The sequence below is a fragment of the Hypanus sabinus genome, chromosome 1 (genome assembly GCF_030144855.1).
Source record: "Hypanus sabinus isolate sHypSab1 chromosome 1, sHypSab1.hap1, whole genome shotgun sequence".
Lineage (NCBI taxonomy): Eukaryota > Metazoa > Chordata > Chondrichthyes > Myliobatiformes > Dasyatidae > Hypanus > Hypanus sabinus.
Window position 1 is genome coordinate 209,910,198 of NC_082706.1, and position 18,275 is coordinate 209,928,472.

Sequence of the window (18,275 nt, forward strand, 5' to 3'; positions counted from 1 at the left end):
AAATCTAAATATTTCATAATGTATAATATAAAAAAAACAGAAAAAAGAAAGAAAAAAAAACAAAAAAAAACTCAATTTTTAATCATGTTGTGATCTTTTCAAAGTCTGATGGTAATTTGTTTGCACTACACAGTTGGGTCATACTGAAAGGTACTACAGCAAATTTTCACTCAGATACCTATAAATTGTCTTGTCTTAATGTAGCAATCAATGTAGGAGGGAAATTTTAGGTTGATCTTGGAGTACGTTAAAAGGTCTTTAAAGCATTGTGGGTGAAATGGCCTGTACTGTTCTCTGTTCTAGACAAAATAAATCTATTAAAGCACTAACAAAAAACCCTTTATATTATTTTATATTTATTATTGTCAAACAGTAAAGCCTCTAGTTGTTTTGAAGGGAATCTGTGTCGTTTAGAGGCACAGAGCTATAAAGCAGATAAAGGCCCTTCAGACCAACCAGTACTTGCCAACCACTGTTGCATTGCCATGCATAATAATAAAGAACCATCAATTACAATAAGAACCATGTTTTTAAAAATAAATAGTGTTAAAAGAAAGAAGAAAAGGTAATGTGATAGTGTATATGGGTAAATTGTCCATTCAGATGACAGGGGAGAAGCTGTTCCTGGAACTTTGAGTGTGTGTCTTCAGACTCCTGTACCTCCTCCTGAGTACTGAGAAGTGGGCATGTCCTGGGTGATGGGGGTCCTTAATAAAGGATGCCGCTTTTTTGAGGCATCGCCTTTTGAAGATGGGCAGTTATGTAGGGAGACTAGTGCCCATAATGGAGCTGGCTGTATTTACAACTTTCTGTGGCTTTTTCCGATCCTCTGTATTTTGTTATATTGTGCCTGATGTAAGGATTTTCTGACACACTGTAATTCCTTGAACAAGAGCTGCAATGTGCTATCAGGTTTTTGTTTTACACTAGTTTTTTGTATAGTCCATCTGTAGTGACATGTTTCTTTTTGAGTAAAAATTTTCAATTGCCTCGTTCTGATTCAGGATTTTGCCCATGCAAGGCAGCTCTATTCTACCTGCCTCGAACTGGTTACAGAATTTTCCCCAAAACTCCGGCAGGTTATGCTCAATGAGATGTTACTCTTGGAAATCTCTGCCCACAAAGCAGAGACAGAAAGTCCAGGAGAACGCCCACCAGCTGACCTTGTGAGCCGCGTTCGAGGTTACCTTGAGATGAGACTACCAGGTAACCAAGTTTTTGTTTCACAGGCTTTCAAAATATAAAGTGTAGCACAATGTTCCACACCACTAGTTCTTCATGTAGACTTGATAATCTTGACTTTGTATAAGAAAAACAGATCACCATTGTATTTCTCCCGATTAAGGGGAATGCTATGTGATAGAATGAGACATGAAAAAGCATCTCAGCCCAAAATGTTGACTCTGTATTCATTTCCATAGATGCTGCCTGACTTGCTGAGTTCCTCTAGCATTTTGTGTGTGTTGCTCTGGATTTCCAGCTTCTGCAGAATTTCTTGTGTTTATGATAGAATTACTTTTTTTCCTTGTGGACCTCTGGTCCACTCCATAATGAAGTTCATGGAGATCTTTGACCAGGTCACTTCATCTTCAGCAGCAATGGTTTGTGTGTGAGAATATCGTTTGAGAAAGGAGAAGGAGGAACATCAAGATATTTCTGTAGATAGGTGACCAAAACTGGTCACAGTGCTCCAAACTAGGCCTTATACAATTTCAACATACATCCCAACTCCTATACTCAATAGTAAACACAAAGTACACTGCAGATGCTATGGTCAAATCAACATGTACAAATAAGCTGGATGAACTCAGCAGTTCAGGCAGCATCCGTTGACTGCGTATTTCAATGGATGCTGCCTGACCTGCTGAGTTCATCCAGCTTGTTTGTACGTGTCCTATATGCAGTACATTGATTTATGAAGATCAGTGTACCAAAAGCTTTCTTTATGACCTGAAATAGATCAACATTAAAGGCTAGATGCAAAAAAAAATTGAAAAGGATTAGAGCTGAGATCAGAGGATGGAAGAGAGTAGAGGAAAGGTGATGGTGGGGTTTTCAGGAAGGTTGATTGGGAGGAAGATGGAGGCTCCAAAGATCCGAGAGCTGATGGTGGGGCCTGAGAGACTGGATTGCAGAGTGGTGGTGGTGGAAAGAGAGACTGGGATGCCGCAGCAGCGTGGGGTCCTGGTGGACAAGGTCCAGGTTGGAGTCAGAGCCAGATGCCGCGCAGCTGGCAGTCTGAAGTCGTCTAGAGTTGTGGGAACTGGCATTGACGGCAGTGGAATCCGGCATCTGGAGGCACTGGGGGTTAGCGATAGTGGTGTCGCATTAAGGCCCAGGGCCACTGGGGCTGGGGATGGAGTCAGCAAGATCCATAATCTGGGGACATCCAGAACTGTCACAATTGGAGACAGCGAGATTAGTGGTTTGGAAATGAGCGATCTACTGATCTTTGCTGGACATGAGACAGGCGAAGATCCTGCAGTTGTACTGTACTGCTGCAAAAATAAATCATGACATAAGGTTGTGAGAAAAAAGCTTGCAAACCCATTGCAATTAACTGCTTTCCTGCATTAATTACTCATAACCTGAATCAGATATGGGTCTCTTTTGTGGATTCAGCAGGAAGGGAGGAATCGTGGTTGAGAAAAGGGAGAAGGGAAGAAATGGGAAGCACCAGAAAGACATACTATAGGAGGCTAGGCAGCATCTATGGAAAAGTGTAAGCAGTTGGTGTTTTGGGTCGAAACCCTTAATCAGGTCTGCCCACACCCCTGGCTCTCCATCTCTGCCCCCTGGCCCACACCCCTGCCACTCCATCTCTGCCCCCTGTCCCACACCCCTGCCACTCCATCTCTGCCACCTGTCCCACACCCCTGCCACACCATCTCTACCCCCTGTCCCACACCCCGGCACTCCATCTCTGCCCCCTGTCCCACACCCCTGGCACTCAATCTCTGCCACCTGTCCCACACCCCTCCTGCAGTACTCCATCTCTGCCACCTGTCCCACACCCCTGCCACTCCATCTCTGCCCCATGTCCCACACCCCTGCCATTCCATCTCTGCCCCCTGTCCCACACCCCTGCCACTCCATCTCTGCCACCTGTCCCACACCCCTGCCACTCCATCTCTGCCCCCTGTCCCACACCCCTGCCACTCCATCTCTGCCCCCTGTCCCACACCCCTGCCACTCCATCTCTGCCACCTGTCCCACACCCCTGCCACTCCATCTCTGCCCCCTGTCCCACACCCCTGCCACTCCATCTCTGCCCCCTGTCCCACACCCCTGCCACTCCATCTCTGCCACCTGTCCCACACCCCTGCCACTCCATCTCTGCCACCTGTCCCACACCCCTGCCACTCCATCTCTGCCCCCTGTCCCACACCCCTCCTGCAGTACTCCATCCTTGCCAATCCCAACATCCATTGCTCCTGTCAGATTTACAATCTGGCTCTCCACTCCACGTTGACAAACAGTGCTTATGACTTTTGCACAGAACTGTATGTATTGCAATGTACTTCTGCCGTAAAACAACAAATTTCACAGCATATGCCAGAGATATGAAACCTCATTCTGATTATACAGCAAGATGGAATGAGGCTCTTTTTGCATTGAGTAATCTTTTGATCCAGTAATCACTAGGTCATAAGATTAACTGTTAAACCTTTTGTAACTTCCAAGACTAACATCCTTTCTTTCATCACCAGGATTCATTGAGAAGTGCATTGTTAATTCTGGATGTTATGAGTAAAATACTGTAGTTGTGATTAATAATGGTTTACCTGTCCATTTATGCCAATTTCAATGTATTAATTCTTTCAAATGTTTCAGACATCCCATTGCGACAAATTATAACAGAAGAGTGTGTAGCCTTCATGTTGAACTGGAAGGAGCACGAATATCTCACACTTCAAATTCCTGCACCCCTGACCCAGAACAATCCATTTGTGAAGGTAACTGAACTTCTATTCATTGTCTTGAGCTTGGTGTACAAAAACATATTGTGTGTTTTTGTGGGAAAAGGGAGTAAAAGAGATGCAAATGATTGTTAATCTGATGTTAACTCATTCAATGTGGTGTTATTAGCAGATTAAACAAATTCAGGCATTCGCACACAAAATGCAGAAAATACTTTTTTCCATAAATGCTGCCTGACCTCCTGAGGCTATGTCCACACTACACCAGATAAATCCTTAAACGAAGCTTTTTCTCTTCGTTTTTACCCTCTGTCCACACTAAAATAGCGTTTTTGTCCCCCAAAACCAGAGCTTTTCAGAAAAGCTTTCCAGGGTGTGTATTTTTGAAAAAGCTGCTCGGGCAGATCAGTGTGGATGGGGTAACCAGAGAAATCTGAAAACGCTGTCAGAGGGCAGCGCGCCATTTCATTATTTTCTTGAACGCAACCTAACAATTTCAAAACAGGTGGCAATGTGACTGAAGCCAGAAGAGTTAGAAATGTACTCACCAAATACTTTGACCCATAACTTACTGAATAAATAAGTATACTCACTTTGTCCTGTTTTCTGTCCTTGCTTGTATGAAGGTGGTTTACCTATTTATGCAAGTACTTCTCTGACAATAGATGTGTAACAGCCTAATGTAACATTGTATGGAAATGCAAGATAATACTGATGCAGACATGTTTTACACATTTAACAAGGTGCTTTATTAATGCAACAGAGTTAATTTTTCAATGTTTGTCGTCAGCCGGGTCATACAGTCCGTGAACTCCCTGTCGGTTGCCTCCATACGCTTTAGTAAGTCCTCCTGCGCGAGAGCCAACAGCTGCCCGTCTTTTAAGTTTTTCCTGTACAAACTTGCACCGTCTTTCACAGCGAGATTCGACACCAAACATGTCGCTTGTTTTCAGTAGATGTGTCCTGCGCATGCTCAGTAAGAGGAGATTCACTGAAATCTCCATTTCAATGTGGACAGAGATATTTTTTAAAAACACATAGTGTGGACGCCTATCGTTTTTACGTGAAACTGGTGTTTTCAAAATTATCCGGTCTAGTGTGGATGTAGCTTGAGTTCCTCCAGCATTTTGTGTGTGTTGCTCGGATTTCCAGCATCTGCAGATTTTCTTTCATTTGCAGATTAAAGCATAATGGAATTTCAATCATTGACAAAGAATTAGTTAATTGAAATGCTTTTCTGTCTGTAGTAACAAGAAGATAACTGTTGGTGAACCATTTTAAAACAATTAAATGGTATTTATTTGTTGAGATAACGGTGTGGAAGCCCTTCAAGACACACCACCCAGCAATCCCCAACTTAATCCTAGCCTAATTACAAGACACAAGAAAATCTGAGATGCTGGCAATCCAGATCAACACACACAAAATGCTGGAGGAACTCAGCAGGTCAGGCAGCATTTAAGGAGAGAAATAAACAGTCAATGTTTCAGGCAGCAACTCTTCATTAGTTCGTTAATGAAGATTTTTAACTTCATTAAAAATTTGTTGGCTCGAGGAAGGAGAACGCCATTCACCATTTTAAGTCGGATCATGTTGCCGTTAATACTGTGTTGAGTGTGTAACATTGTATTTGGCTTAAATTTTTTTTAGCAAGATTCACCCTGACCCCCTTTTCCAGTCAGGACAGCCCCCACTTGTCCGATTTAACCTGTCTCAGTGCAGGTGGAATTTAGGACCCAGGGGAGCTCCAGACCCACCGCCTGCGGCTGCTGCTGAATCCACAGTGTTTCTGTTCCATTGACGGAAAAAGATCACGATTGAAAATAAAGTGGAAATAATAAAGCGATCAGAAAGAGGTGAAATGATTGGTCACTGGAAAAGCGTTAGGCTACAGTCGGTCAACGATCGGAACAATTTTAAAGGATAAAGTGAAAATAAGGGAGCATGTGAAAGGCCCTGCCCCGATGGAAGCTAGAATTATTAATAAGCAACACAGTGGTTTAATTATTGGAATACATATGTTTCTTAAGTGTTTTATATTCATAGAAAGGTAAAATATATACTAAGACAAACGTTTGACTAACTGACACTAAATAGTACCGGATGTACCTGTTCTGATTTATGTACAAATCCGACTTAAAGACGGACTTAGGAATGGAACTTGTTCGTAGCCTGTTTCTACAGAATCCCCTGTGATTGTTATTTGGCTGTAGTGGTGGTGTTGTTAAAGTCACTTCTGGTCACTGGATACTCACAAGGTGCCCTCAGTCTATCTTTATGTTGTGTTGCTTGTTAACAGAATCAGTTCATTTCACTGAATGTTTTAATGACACATGTTTTAATAAAAGGGTTATGGGCTGAGTGCGGGCCAGTGTTGACTAGGTGAGAGTAAGCATTCGGCATGGACTAGAAGGGCCAAGATGGCTTGTTTCCGTGCTGTAATTGTTATGTGGTTATATGGTTATAAAATCTGAATCTGAATTTCTATAGTTTTGCTGCTCCAATGTTTTGTAGATCAGAGGAGTAAGGATGATGCTGAATAAAATTCTGGGATCATGTTTAAATCTTCTCTTTGATGGGAGTTTAGTGAAACTTTCTTTCACTGCTTCCCCTTCTGTGATCTCTTCTGCTCTCTGACTCTTGCAACCATGTGCTCACCCAGACTTTCCCTATCATATTCCTTCTTCTCCAGCCCTTTGCCATTTCCATCAATCAACTCCTAACTCCATTGCCTTTCCTTCACCCACCTGTCTTCACCTATCACCATCTAGCTTGTGTTTCTTCCTTCCTCTTTCTCCCCCCACCCAAACTTCCCGTACTGGCATCTTCCCCCCTTCTTTTCCAGCTCTAATGAAGTCTCTTGGCCCAGAATAGCAACTGTTTATTCATTTCCATAGATGTTGCCTAACTTGAGTTCCTCCAACATTTTGTGTGTGTTGAATCTAAAATTTTATAGTTATGCTACTAAAAATTTTGTAAGCCAGAAGTATTTATTTTTATTTAGAATCACAGCATGGCCCTTAGGTCCGTGCCATCCAGCAAACCCCCAGTTTAATCCTAGTCTAATCACAGGACAATTTACAATGACCAATTAACTTGCCAACCTGTACATTTTTGAACTGTGTGAAGAAACCTGATTACCTGGAAGAAACCTACATGGTCACGGGGAGAATGACAAGCAGTGTAACCCTGGTACTGTAAAGCATTGTGTTAACCACTACGTGACCATGCAGCCTCTATTAGAAATGAAATATGCAAGTCAAGATAATTCCTCTTCCATTAATGTTCCTCGACCCACATCTGAAGTGTGACTGGTCTGAGAGGGCCACTTGAAATGATCTACCCTTTGGATAGGATATAATGAACGTAAAGAATAATCCAGTGAGCTGATTTCAACATTTTATACCTTCTTATTTAAGTATGATGCTGAATAAACTTCTGTGATCATTGTGCCTTTTGTGTATCCTGTAGCTGGGACAACTCTTGGCTGCAACTTGCAAAGAGCTACCTGGCCCAAAAGAAAGCAGAAGAACTGCTAAAGACCTTTGGGACGTAGTTGTTCAAATCTTCTGTTTATCTAGTCAGCACAAACGGGTTAATGATGGAAGAAGCAATTTAATAAAATACCGAGAATCCACGCTGGGGATCATGAAGAGGTAACGGCATTTTCACAACCTATTTATGTGGACTGTAAATGTTGTTAATGACACGTCAGTTATCGAATATCAAATTTGTTAAATTTTGTTCATGAGATTCTAGTACTTCCACATCATTTCTATGTACAGTGGATTCCAGTTAATTGGGACCAGTATACCTTGGCCCAATTAGCCGAAGTTTCACGCAAATATTTTTAAAGGTATAAAAACGACAAACTACTGTTTAGCTGAGTAACAAGCTATATATTCAGATGGAATACAGAACAAATTGGAACACTGCCAATACTATTACTGCCAATACATAAAACTGTGTATTAGTTCCTAATAGTTATCTGCTGAGGAATTCATCCAGTGTATTCTACCATTCTTTGATTGACTGTCAATGAACAAAATCAGCACAGACTCCTGGTACAGATAATGGACTGGCTTCATACAGTGCTTTTGACAACTATCAGTGACAGAAGTCACTGCTTTAGGAACACAAGCACACACGACTGATGCTATTTAAATCTGTTCACTGAATGCTTTGTGTAGTGCTAACAGCCACACAAGTGCATGTGACTGAGACGAGTTAGAAGCTGATCAGCTTCTGCTGTCCTGCTGTCCCAGTTAAGCAGAATATTGTCCGAGTCCTGGCTGTTTTCTTGATTAGTATTTGTTCTTTGATTTTGTCAAAATTTGTTTATCAGATTCACAAGAGATTCTGCAGATGCTGGAATCTGTAGAATCTCCTGTATTAATGACTTGCTGCTCCACTGTGAAATCCTATCCTGAAGAAGTTTAAATCTGCTCTTTGACAGGAGTTCAGTGAGACCCTCTCTCACTGCTCCCCATTTTCTGAGCATCTTTGCTCCACCCACAACAGGCAGGATTTCCTGGTGGGCAACCATTTTACTTCCACTGCCGATTCCTATCCCGACATCTCAGTCCATGGCCTCTTCCACTGCCTCGATGAGGCCACACTCAGGTTAAAACAGCAACACCAATCTGAAAGATGTTTTTTCTTTCTTTCTCTCTATCTCTATCATGGTCTTTGGTCTTTTTTTTTAATTAGGTTATTCTAATTTTTTTGCTCTGTCACTACCTATGAGTAGATAAATTTCACTGTGTATAATTTGCCCATTATTTGATAGTAAATATGCTTTGAATCTTTGAACACCTTGTATTCTGTCTCAGTAGTCTCCAGCTGATGGCAGGAACATCACTTTCACTAACTTTCAGTAATCTTGCCCCCCGCCACCCCCCACTGCTCATTTGTCTATCACCTTCCTCTGGTGTCCCTCCTCCTTTCCTTTATCCCATCGTCCACTCTCCTCTCCTATCAGATTATTTCTACTTCAACCCTTTACCTCTTCCACAAATCACCTCCCAGCTTTTTACTGCAGTCCCCCTCGCCTACCTATCAATCTTCCCCCTCACCTAGTTTCACCTATCGCCTTCCAGCTTGTACTCCTTCCCCTCCCCCACCTTCTTCCCCCTTCCCTTCCAATCCTGATGTAGGGTCTCAGCCTGAAATGTTGCCTGTTTATTTCTCTTCTTAGAAGCTGCCTGACCTGCTGAGTTCCTCAAGCTTTTTGTGTGTGTTCTTTCACACACTGCTCCCTCTCTGATTATTCTGTTCTCATTTATCAAACTTCCAGCTCACTTTTTATTGTGCACAGATTAGCAATTGGAAATCAATAACATTTTCTAAGTATGTTTAGGCCAACATTCATTTTGTGTGCTAACAACCACAATTAAACCCTTGTCAAGTAAGGAAGACTAATAGCTGGTAAAAATTCTCTGAATAGCTTACAGTTTTATTATTTCTAAATGAAACAATTTCATGTTTTCGGAACTATAACATCTAACCTAGATTTTGTTTTTCCCGGATTTAGGAGCGAGCTGGTAACATTCATTAAGAGAATGAGTGTAAGCATCCTATTATTTGACCTTGTTTTCTTTTCTGCGTTAAGTTAAATGGAATCATTAGCAGGGTTTGTTTGTAAATTTAGTAAGAATTATTCAAGATTGTTTAATGGTAATTCCAGTACACAAGTGTAAAGGAGAACAAAATAATTGTTACTTCAGATCTGATGCAGCACAAAACACAAAGATGCAGAACATAATAATAAAGAAACAGAGTAAATGATCAGAAGATAGTCTATATACATAGATTGATTGTATATCCATAAAGTGACTCTAGGCACAGGAATAGCTCTACATAAGGTGACTGACAGGAAATGATAGTGGTGTTTGGGGGTGTGGAGGGGTAGGTTAGTGGGGTGGAGGTGTGGATCAGGCCTACTGCCTGGGGAAAGTAACTGTTTTTGAGTCTGGTGTTCCTGGTGTGGATGTTACGTAGTCTCCTCCCTGATGGGAGTGGGGCAAACACTCTATGAGCATCTTTCATGATGTTACTGGCCCTTTTCAAGGTTCAAAGGTGCACTTATTATCAAAATACACAACTCTGAAATCCTTCTTCTCCAGGTAGCCAAGAAACCAAGAAAGAAATGAAAGGCAGCATGATCATCAATCCCCAAATCCCTCCTCCCCACATAGAAAAGAACAAAAACAGAACAGGCACATCAACCCCACAAGTACCTCCCCCTCCCCCCCACACACAAAAAAACAGGAAAAATCAGGCAAAAACACAAAATACAAGAAAACTATAAGACTGAAGAAAGTCTCTAGTCCAAGTCCACATCCAAAACACAGAAAACCTGGGCAGCATTCTGACACAGCAGCAGCTCTCCCCACTTCAGTAGCATAGCAGAGTGATCTAAAGGCTCACTCTCTGCCCTTGCCTTGATGCTTGTTTCCCTGGTCACTTGAATCCACACATAATGGAAGCCTTAATCAGAATCAGAATCAGTCTTTAATCGCCAAGTACCTGTGCACATACAAGGAATTTACTTCCGGCAGATGTTGTCTCTGCTCAAAACAATAATAATGATAAATATAAATGAAAATATAGATTATACATACAAGTAGTGCAATCCAAGTAATAGTTAGCCGACAGTTAACCGGCAGTTAACTGTTCAGCAAAGTGACCGCAGTAGGGAAAAAACTTCTCCAGTGCCTATTAGTCTTAGTCTGGAGGGATCTGAAGCGCCTACCAGACGGAAGCAGTTCAAACAGTCCATGCGCAGGATGGAAGGAGTCCTTTATGATGTTCCCCGCCCTCTGGAAGAGTACAGGTCCACAATAGAGGGCAGGGAGGCTCCAATGATGCGCTCGGCAGTCCTCACTGTGCGCTGTAGTCTGGTTCTATCCTGCTTGGTGGCGGCTCCAAACCACACAGTGATGGAGGTGCACAGGACCTCTTCTTCAACCTGGAAGAGTACAGGTCCACAATAGAGGGCAGGGAGGCTCCAATGATGCGCTCGGCAGTCCTCACTGTGCGCTGTAGTCTGGTTCTATCCTGCTTGGTGGTGAAATGGAGTCAAACGTTGGCTTGCACCCAGTCCCGCAGCCTGCCCACCATGAGGTTTGCGCACACTGCCTCTGTCCCCTGGAATCCGTGGAGAATGCAGAGCTTTGAAGCACCCAAACGAACTCCACACTTCCATATTTGCCTTGATGTTTCAATTCTGCACCTTTCTGTATATATGTCCTTGATGGCAGGTAGGCTGGTGCCACAATTACAGTCGGTCTTGCAATAGGGTTCAAGAATTTGTATTTATGTGACATCTTTAACGATACAAAATGTTGCAAGGTACTTCACAAAAGTGTTATCAAACAAAACTTTACATGCGTAAAGTTTTGGATTGGTGATAAAAGGCTTGCTCAAAGTGTTTGAGAGGCACTGCGGAGAGAGCGGGACAGGGAATTTTGGGGGAGAATTGCAGAGGTATGGAACTAGATAAACTGACAAGAGTAGAATGATTAATAAAATGGGGGATTGAGTTCAATAACATAGGATAGTGCAGCACAGTACAGGCCCCTCAGCTCACAATGTTGCGCACTCTATTAATCTACTCTAAAATCAGTCTGACCCTTCTCATTCTTCTTTGTAATCTCATCACCAATCTGGGGCCAAGGCTGCCAACGGTAGTCCACCAGAGTCCTCTGTCCTTGGCCAGTCATTCAAGCTGTAGCCTATTAAAGATCCTTCCTCTTCCAGGGGTGAGGTCTTTAGAGCTTTTGTTGGCATTTCTGTAGCTCTGGGTTTTTACATGGTAGGGTTGCTAGCTTCGTGCCTAACCCTCCTCCTCTCTTTTTATTGTGTTCAGTCTGGTCACCTCATTATTGGAAGGATGGGGAAGCTTTCGAGAGGGTGTAGGGGATATTTACCAGAAGGCTGCCTGCAGTAGAGAGCATGTCTTAGAGGACAGGATGAGCGAACTGGGGCTTTTCTGTTTGGAGCGGTGGAAGATGAGAGGTGACTTGTTAAGAGGTGTACAAGTTGATAAGAGGCATAGATAGAGTGGACAGCCAGAGACCGTTTCCCAGAGCAGAAGTTGCTAATACCAAGAGGCATAACTTTAAGGTGATTAGCAGGAAGTGCAGGGAGGATATGACAGGTACTGAATGTTTTTTACACAGAGGGTGATGGGTGTGTAGAACTCGCTGCCAGGGCCGGTGGTGATGGAGGCAGATACTTTAGGGACATTTAAGGAACACTTAGATAGACACATGGATTATAGAAAAATGGTGGGCTATTAGGTGGGAAGGGTTAGAGTAGGTAAAAAGGTTGGCGCATCATCGTGGGCCAAAGAGCCCGTACTGTTCTAGATTCCATGTACATGTCTTATCCTATGTTACACCGAGTCCTATCCACCCTGGCACCAGTGTTCAGTTACTTAATAGGAACCTGACCTGGCTCAGTTTTTTAAGAAATAATATCAATAAAATAAAGAATAAAACTTGAAAGAGGCAGCAGGTCTGGCAGAATCTGTAGAAAGACAGACAGCGTTAATTCTTCATCAGAATTGTAACGTTAATTTCCCCTGACCTGCGGAATGTTGACAGCATTTTCTGTTTATGTGTTAGGTTTACAGTATCTGCAGTTTTGTTATTTAAAAGCTGCATCTTTGTTTGCCTCGTTGCCTTCCCGCTGCAACGAGACAAACTACCCTTTAAACTGCGGAGAGACACCATTAGTTGAAAGAGGGAAGTGATGATCACAGAATCATGGAAACATAGAAATCTACAGCACATTAAGGCCCTTCGGCCCACAGTGTTTTGCCAACCATGTAACCTATTCTAGAAACTGCCTAGAATTTCCCTCCCGCATAGCCCTCGATTTTTTCTAAGCTCCATGTACCTATCTAAGAGTCTCTTAAAAGACCCTATTGTATCTATCACCATCTCTGGCAGTGCAGTCCACACACCCACCATTCTCTGTGTGAAAAGCTTACCTCTGACATCTCCCTAGTACCTACTACCAAACATCTTAAAACTATGGCCCCTCATGTTAGCCCTGAGAAAAAGCCTCTGACTATCCACATGATCAATGCCCCTCATCATCTTATACATCTCTATCAGGTCATCTCTCATCCTCCGTCGCTCCAAGGAGAAAAGGCCGAGTTCACTCAACCTATTCTCATAAGACATGCTCCCCAATCCACGTAAATCCACATCCTCGTAAATCTCCTCTGCACTCTCTCTATAGCATCCACATCCTTCCTGTAATAAGGTGACCAGAATTGTTTGTTGATTTGATTCAGTGTGGAACGGGCCCTTCTGGGCCAACGAGCTGCACCGCCCAGCGACCCACCTCTTTATTTCTAGCCTAATAACAGGACAGTTTACAATGACCAATTAACCTACGAACTGTGGGAGGAAACCTATGCCATCACAGAGGGACGTGCAAACTCCTTACAAACCGCATCAGAAATGAATTCTGAACTCTGATGCCTGAACTGTAATAACTGTGCAGATATTTCAATCAGTTATTCTATCCTTGTCTCAGCTGCCCAGAGGAGCATGCATGTAGAATATAGAGCATTTCAGCACAGTACAGGCCCTTTGCCCCATGAAATTGTGCTGACCTGTTAACCTACTATAAGATCAATCTCACCCTATGCAGCCCTCCATTTTTCTGTCATTATCATCATTATGTGCTGTGCCGTATGACGTAGGTGATCATGACCTTTCCATGACCATGATTGTTTTCTACAGATTTTTCTACAATTTTTCTACAGATGTAGTTTCACATTGCCTTCTTCTGGATGAAATGATTGTTGGTGCCAGATGGGGTGGTTTGAGTATCTCAGAAACTGCTGATCTCCTGGGATTTTCACACACAGCAGTCTCCAGAGTTTACAGAGAATGGTGCAAGAAACAAAAAACATCCAGTGAGCAGCAGCTCTGTGGGTGAAAACACCTTGTTAATGAGAGAGGTCAGAGGAGAATGGCCAGACTGGTTCTGTGGGTGAAAACACCTTGTTAATGAGAGAGGTCAGAGGAGAATGGCCAGACTGGTTCTGTGGGGGAAATCACCTCGTTAATGAGAGAGGTCGGAGGAGAATGGCCAGACTGACTCATTCTGACAGGAAGGTGTCAGAAACTCAAATAACCACACACTACAACAGTGGTGTGCAGAAGAGCATCTCTAAACCCACAACACATTGAACCTTGAAATGGATGGACTGCACCAGGTTCCACTCCTGTACCTAATAAAGTGGTCACTGAGTGAATATAGCTGCTTTGTAAAGATGCTAACTAATATAAAATGACCAAAAATATTGAACAGATTGAACTTTATGAATAAAAAATGAATTACATCTTTTTTTTCAGGATCCATTGGTGCTTACAATATTAATCTCCCTCTTTGTGAAGTTACACAATATTGTTCGGGTTTGTATTGCTTAATATTTTTAAATCAAGTTCAAATTTAATTAATAACAAATACAGCCAAATGAAACATTATTCTGGATGCTAAGGTGCAAAACACAGTACCAACAGTCACAAACAGCACAAGGTACTTGTAGCACATATAAGATAGCAGTAAAGTACAGTCACATAAATATATATATTGCTGAAGTCCCTTAGCGACATATTCTGTAAATTGATGGTGTATGGGTGTTATAGACAAGAACAAGCAGTTCTCAACAGTACACTTGTCTTTTCACCAATTGAACACTGGAGGGCAGTGAGGACATTTAAACAAATATTACACTTAGGTTAGCATAATGAATTAATATTGCCCGTTATCATACGTTGATATGATGTTTCCTGTGATAGGATGACATTGTAAATGACGTCACTGCCGAGTACATGTCCATTTGGCCAATGTCCGTCCCAAAGTAAGTACAGTCGTCATTGCAGTTGTTCAAGTGAATCTGATACTTGTTTGTTGGATTGTGTACTGTTTTAATTTCCTGTCCATTACCTGAATAGCTTGTCTCACAAATGTTTGCTTTGCATTTGATTTCTAAGCTTGCAGTCGGTGGATGTTGAGGCAGTTGCTGTCACAATGAGGGAGATGGTCAGTTATTCATTAAACATCAACTCCAATAACCACTGTTGGTTAGCTACCCAGGCAGATATTTACTTCGGTAACTATAACATTTTTTAAATTACCTTCAATGTATTTGTTGATTTTGGAAGTGTTCTTTTGTTCGTTTGTTATGTGCTGTGTCATATGATGTAGGTGATTATGATCTTTCCATGACTATGATTGTTCTTGGCAAATTTTGCCGTTGTCTTCTTCTGGGCAGTGTCTTTACAGGACAGGTGACCTCAGTCATTATCAACACTCTTCAGAGATTGTCTGCCTTGTGTCAGTGGTCACATAACCAGGACTTGATATTCACCAGCTGCTCATACGACTATCTGCCTCCCAATCCATGGTTTCACATGACCCTGATCGGGGTGGGGGGGGGGGGGGAGGGGGGGGAAGTGGTAAGCAGGTGCTGCATCTTGCCCAAGGGTGACCTGCAGGTATTCCTTGCATAGGAGTATCTTACTGTAATTAGTATTCAAGGCTGAAGTGATCAAAATTAGTATGACTGAACTGTTAGCACTACTGTTGTGAATTCTGTTTGAAACCTCCCACCCCCAACCCTCAACCACCACAACTTTATCATTTCCTGTCAGTCACCTGATGTCGACACTCCACTGCCCAGCTTCACTTTACAGAGGTACAATCAATCTATGTATATAAGCTATCTTATGCATTTAGATTTATTTTTTTTATTATCTTACTGTGGTTTTTTTATGCTGTACCAGATCAGGGGTAACAATTATTTCATTCTCCTTTACACTTGTGACTTAAACAATCTTGAATCTTGAAAATCCCACTCTCAATCCCTACTCATTTTTGTGGTCTGCCTATCTTAATCACACTTCCTGCAGTAGGTCTTTGCCGTAGAAGCTATGATTCTTTTAAGTACACACTTAAGTAGCTGTGGACTCACTTTCATGTACTCGTGTTCTCAGTAATATTTGCAGTACTATGCAAAAACTATATATGTGGCTGAGACTTTTGTACAGAACGTATTTACTGTTTTTTTGAATTTGCACAGTTTGTCTTCTTTTGCACGTTGGTTGTTTGTCAATCTTAGTGTGTAGTTTTTCATTGATTTTATTGTGTTTCTTTGTTGTACTATGGATGCCTGCAAGAAAATGTATCTCCAGATGCATGTAAGTCACCTGCCCTAAACAGCAGTGACGTAACGTACAGTAAGCGACCTGAGCGAGTACACGGGAAAGTCTGTTGTTCCTACGTACTTGCTCAGCTTACCACCTGCTTACTGCCAGTTACACCACTGCTGTTTGGGGCAGCAGTGAAGGTCCTCCGTCTCTGGCCGTGTTCAGGCTTCCTTCGTCATGTCAGTAGCCCCCTCGGGTTACACTGCTGTCAGTCATGCAAGTCAAGGTGGAGACTGAGGAATACCGTCACACTCAGGTGTAGAAGGGTTCTTCGTTGTGGTTTCCATAACGATTTTGGTTGACCAATCGGTTGTTAGCCCTGAGATGACCCCTCCCGAACCTGCAGGATTGAAAGTAAAGTTCGATATTCTAAATAAAATTTATTATCGGAGTACGTACATGTCACCACATACAACCCTGAGATTCATTTTCTACTGATATATATAAATAGCAATAGTCCTTCAATGAGCGTAGCTGTCCCCTTTTGTTCAAGGGGCTGATGGTTGAGGGGTGGTAACTATAATATTGAGAACAAGAGTTGTAGAGTCCTAGATTTTCGTAAGTTGGCATTTACTGGTGGTTTTCCTGTAACACCATGTTTGAATTCATAAGATCCTTGTTATTTAAAAAATATCATGTTATAAAAATAATTGTGTTAATCAGAAAAATGAGTCAGGGCTCAAGTTTCATACTCGCGATGAGGCACCATGGTGGAATAGTGGTTAGTGTGACACTCACAGCTCGGAGCATCGAAGTTCAGCTTCAGGTAAAAGCACCCTTGGGGCAGGTGACCATAATATGATCAAATTCACCGAAAATCGAAAAAGAGAAGCTAAAGTCAGATATATCAGTATTACAGTGGAATAAAGGGAATTACGGAGTTGGCCAGAATTGTGTCTGCATGCATCTGGAGATACATTTTCTTGCAGGCATCCATAGTACAACAAAGAACACTGGAAGAGTTGACAACAGAACACCAATGGCTGGAATTTCTGGAAGTAATTTAGGTGGCACAAGATACATACATCCCAAAGAGGAAGATGTATTCTGAAGGAAAGATGACACAACCATGGCTAACAAGAGAAGTCAATGCTTCCATAAAAGCCAAAGAGAGGGCAAGAGTTAATGGGAAGTTAGAGGACTGGGAAGCTTTTAAAAACCAACAGAAGACAACAAAATAAGTCACCAAGAAGGTAAAGATGGAATGCAAAAGTAAGCTTACCAATAATATTAAAGAGAATACCAGAAGTTTTTTAAGATGCAGAAAGTGTAAAGAGAGGCAAAAGTGGATATTGGACCGCTGGAAAATGATTCTGGTGTGGTAGTAATGGGGACAACAAAATAGCAGACGAACTAAATAAATATTTTGCATCAGTCTTCACTGTAGAAGACAGTAGCAGTATGGTGGAAGCTCTAGGTTTCAGGAGTCATGAAGTGTGTACAGTTACCATTGCTAGACAGAAGGTTTATGGGAAACTGAAAGGTCTAAAGGTTGATAAGTCACCTGGAGCATATGGTGTACACCCCAGAGTTCCAAAAAAAAGTGTCTGAAGAGATCATGGCAGCATTAGTAATGATCTTTCAAGAATCGCTACATTCTGGAATGGTTCTAGAAGACTGGAAAACTGTAAATGTCACTCCACTCTTGAAAAGAGAGAGAGGCAGAAGAAAGGAAACTATAGGCTAGTTATTTTGACCATATAGTTGGGAAGATATTGGAGTCAATTATTACGGATGAGGTCTCAGGGTACTTGGAGGCTCATGATAAAGTAAACCGTGGTCAGCGTGGTTTCTTCAAGGGAAACTCTTACCTGACAAATGTGCTGAAATTCTTTGAAGGATTAACAAGCAGAATAGACAAAGAAGAATCAGTTGATGTCGAGTACTTGGATTTTCAGAAGGCCTTTGACAAGGTGCCACACATGAGGCAAGCTATGAGCCCATAGTATTACAGGAAAGATCCTAGCATGGATAAAGCAGTGACTGATTGTCAGGAGGCAAAGAGTGGAAATAAAGAGAGCCTTTTCTGGTTGGCTGCCAGTAACCAGTGGTGTTCCACAGGGGTCTGTGTTGGGACTGATTCTTTTTACATTATATGTCAATGATTTGGATGATGGAA

The 18,275-nt window shown here is 42.1% G+C and overlaps 1 protein-coding gene across 3 annotated transcripts in view; it reads left to right on the plus strand.

Moving 5' to 3' along the window:
• ints8 (integrator complex subunit 8) overlaps positions 1 to 18,275 on the plus strand; it is a 102,281-nt gene that overhangs the window by 59,797 nt on the left and 24,209 nt on the right. For all 3 annotated transcript variants that reach the window (XM_059985085.1, XM_059985104.1, XM_059985094.1), the window contains 7 exons: positions 1,005 to 1,206; positions 3,835 to 3,956; positions 7,392 to 7,576; positions 9,454 to 9,487; positions 14,300 to 14,359; positions 14,747 to 14,808; positions 14,942 to 15,060. In XM_059985085.1, the coding sequence (XP_059841068.1) occupies positions 1,005 to 1,206; positions 3,835 to 3,956; positions 7,392 to 7,576; positions 9,454 to 9,487; positions 14,300 to 14,359; positions 14,747 to 14,808; positions 14,942 to 15,060 (784 nt within the window). The remainder of the gene's footprint in view (positions 1 to 1,004; positions 1,207 to 3,834; positions 3,957 to 7,391; positions 7,577 to 9,453; positions 9,488 to 14,299; positions 14,360 to 14,746; positions 14,809 to 14,941; positions 15,061 to 18,275) is intronic.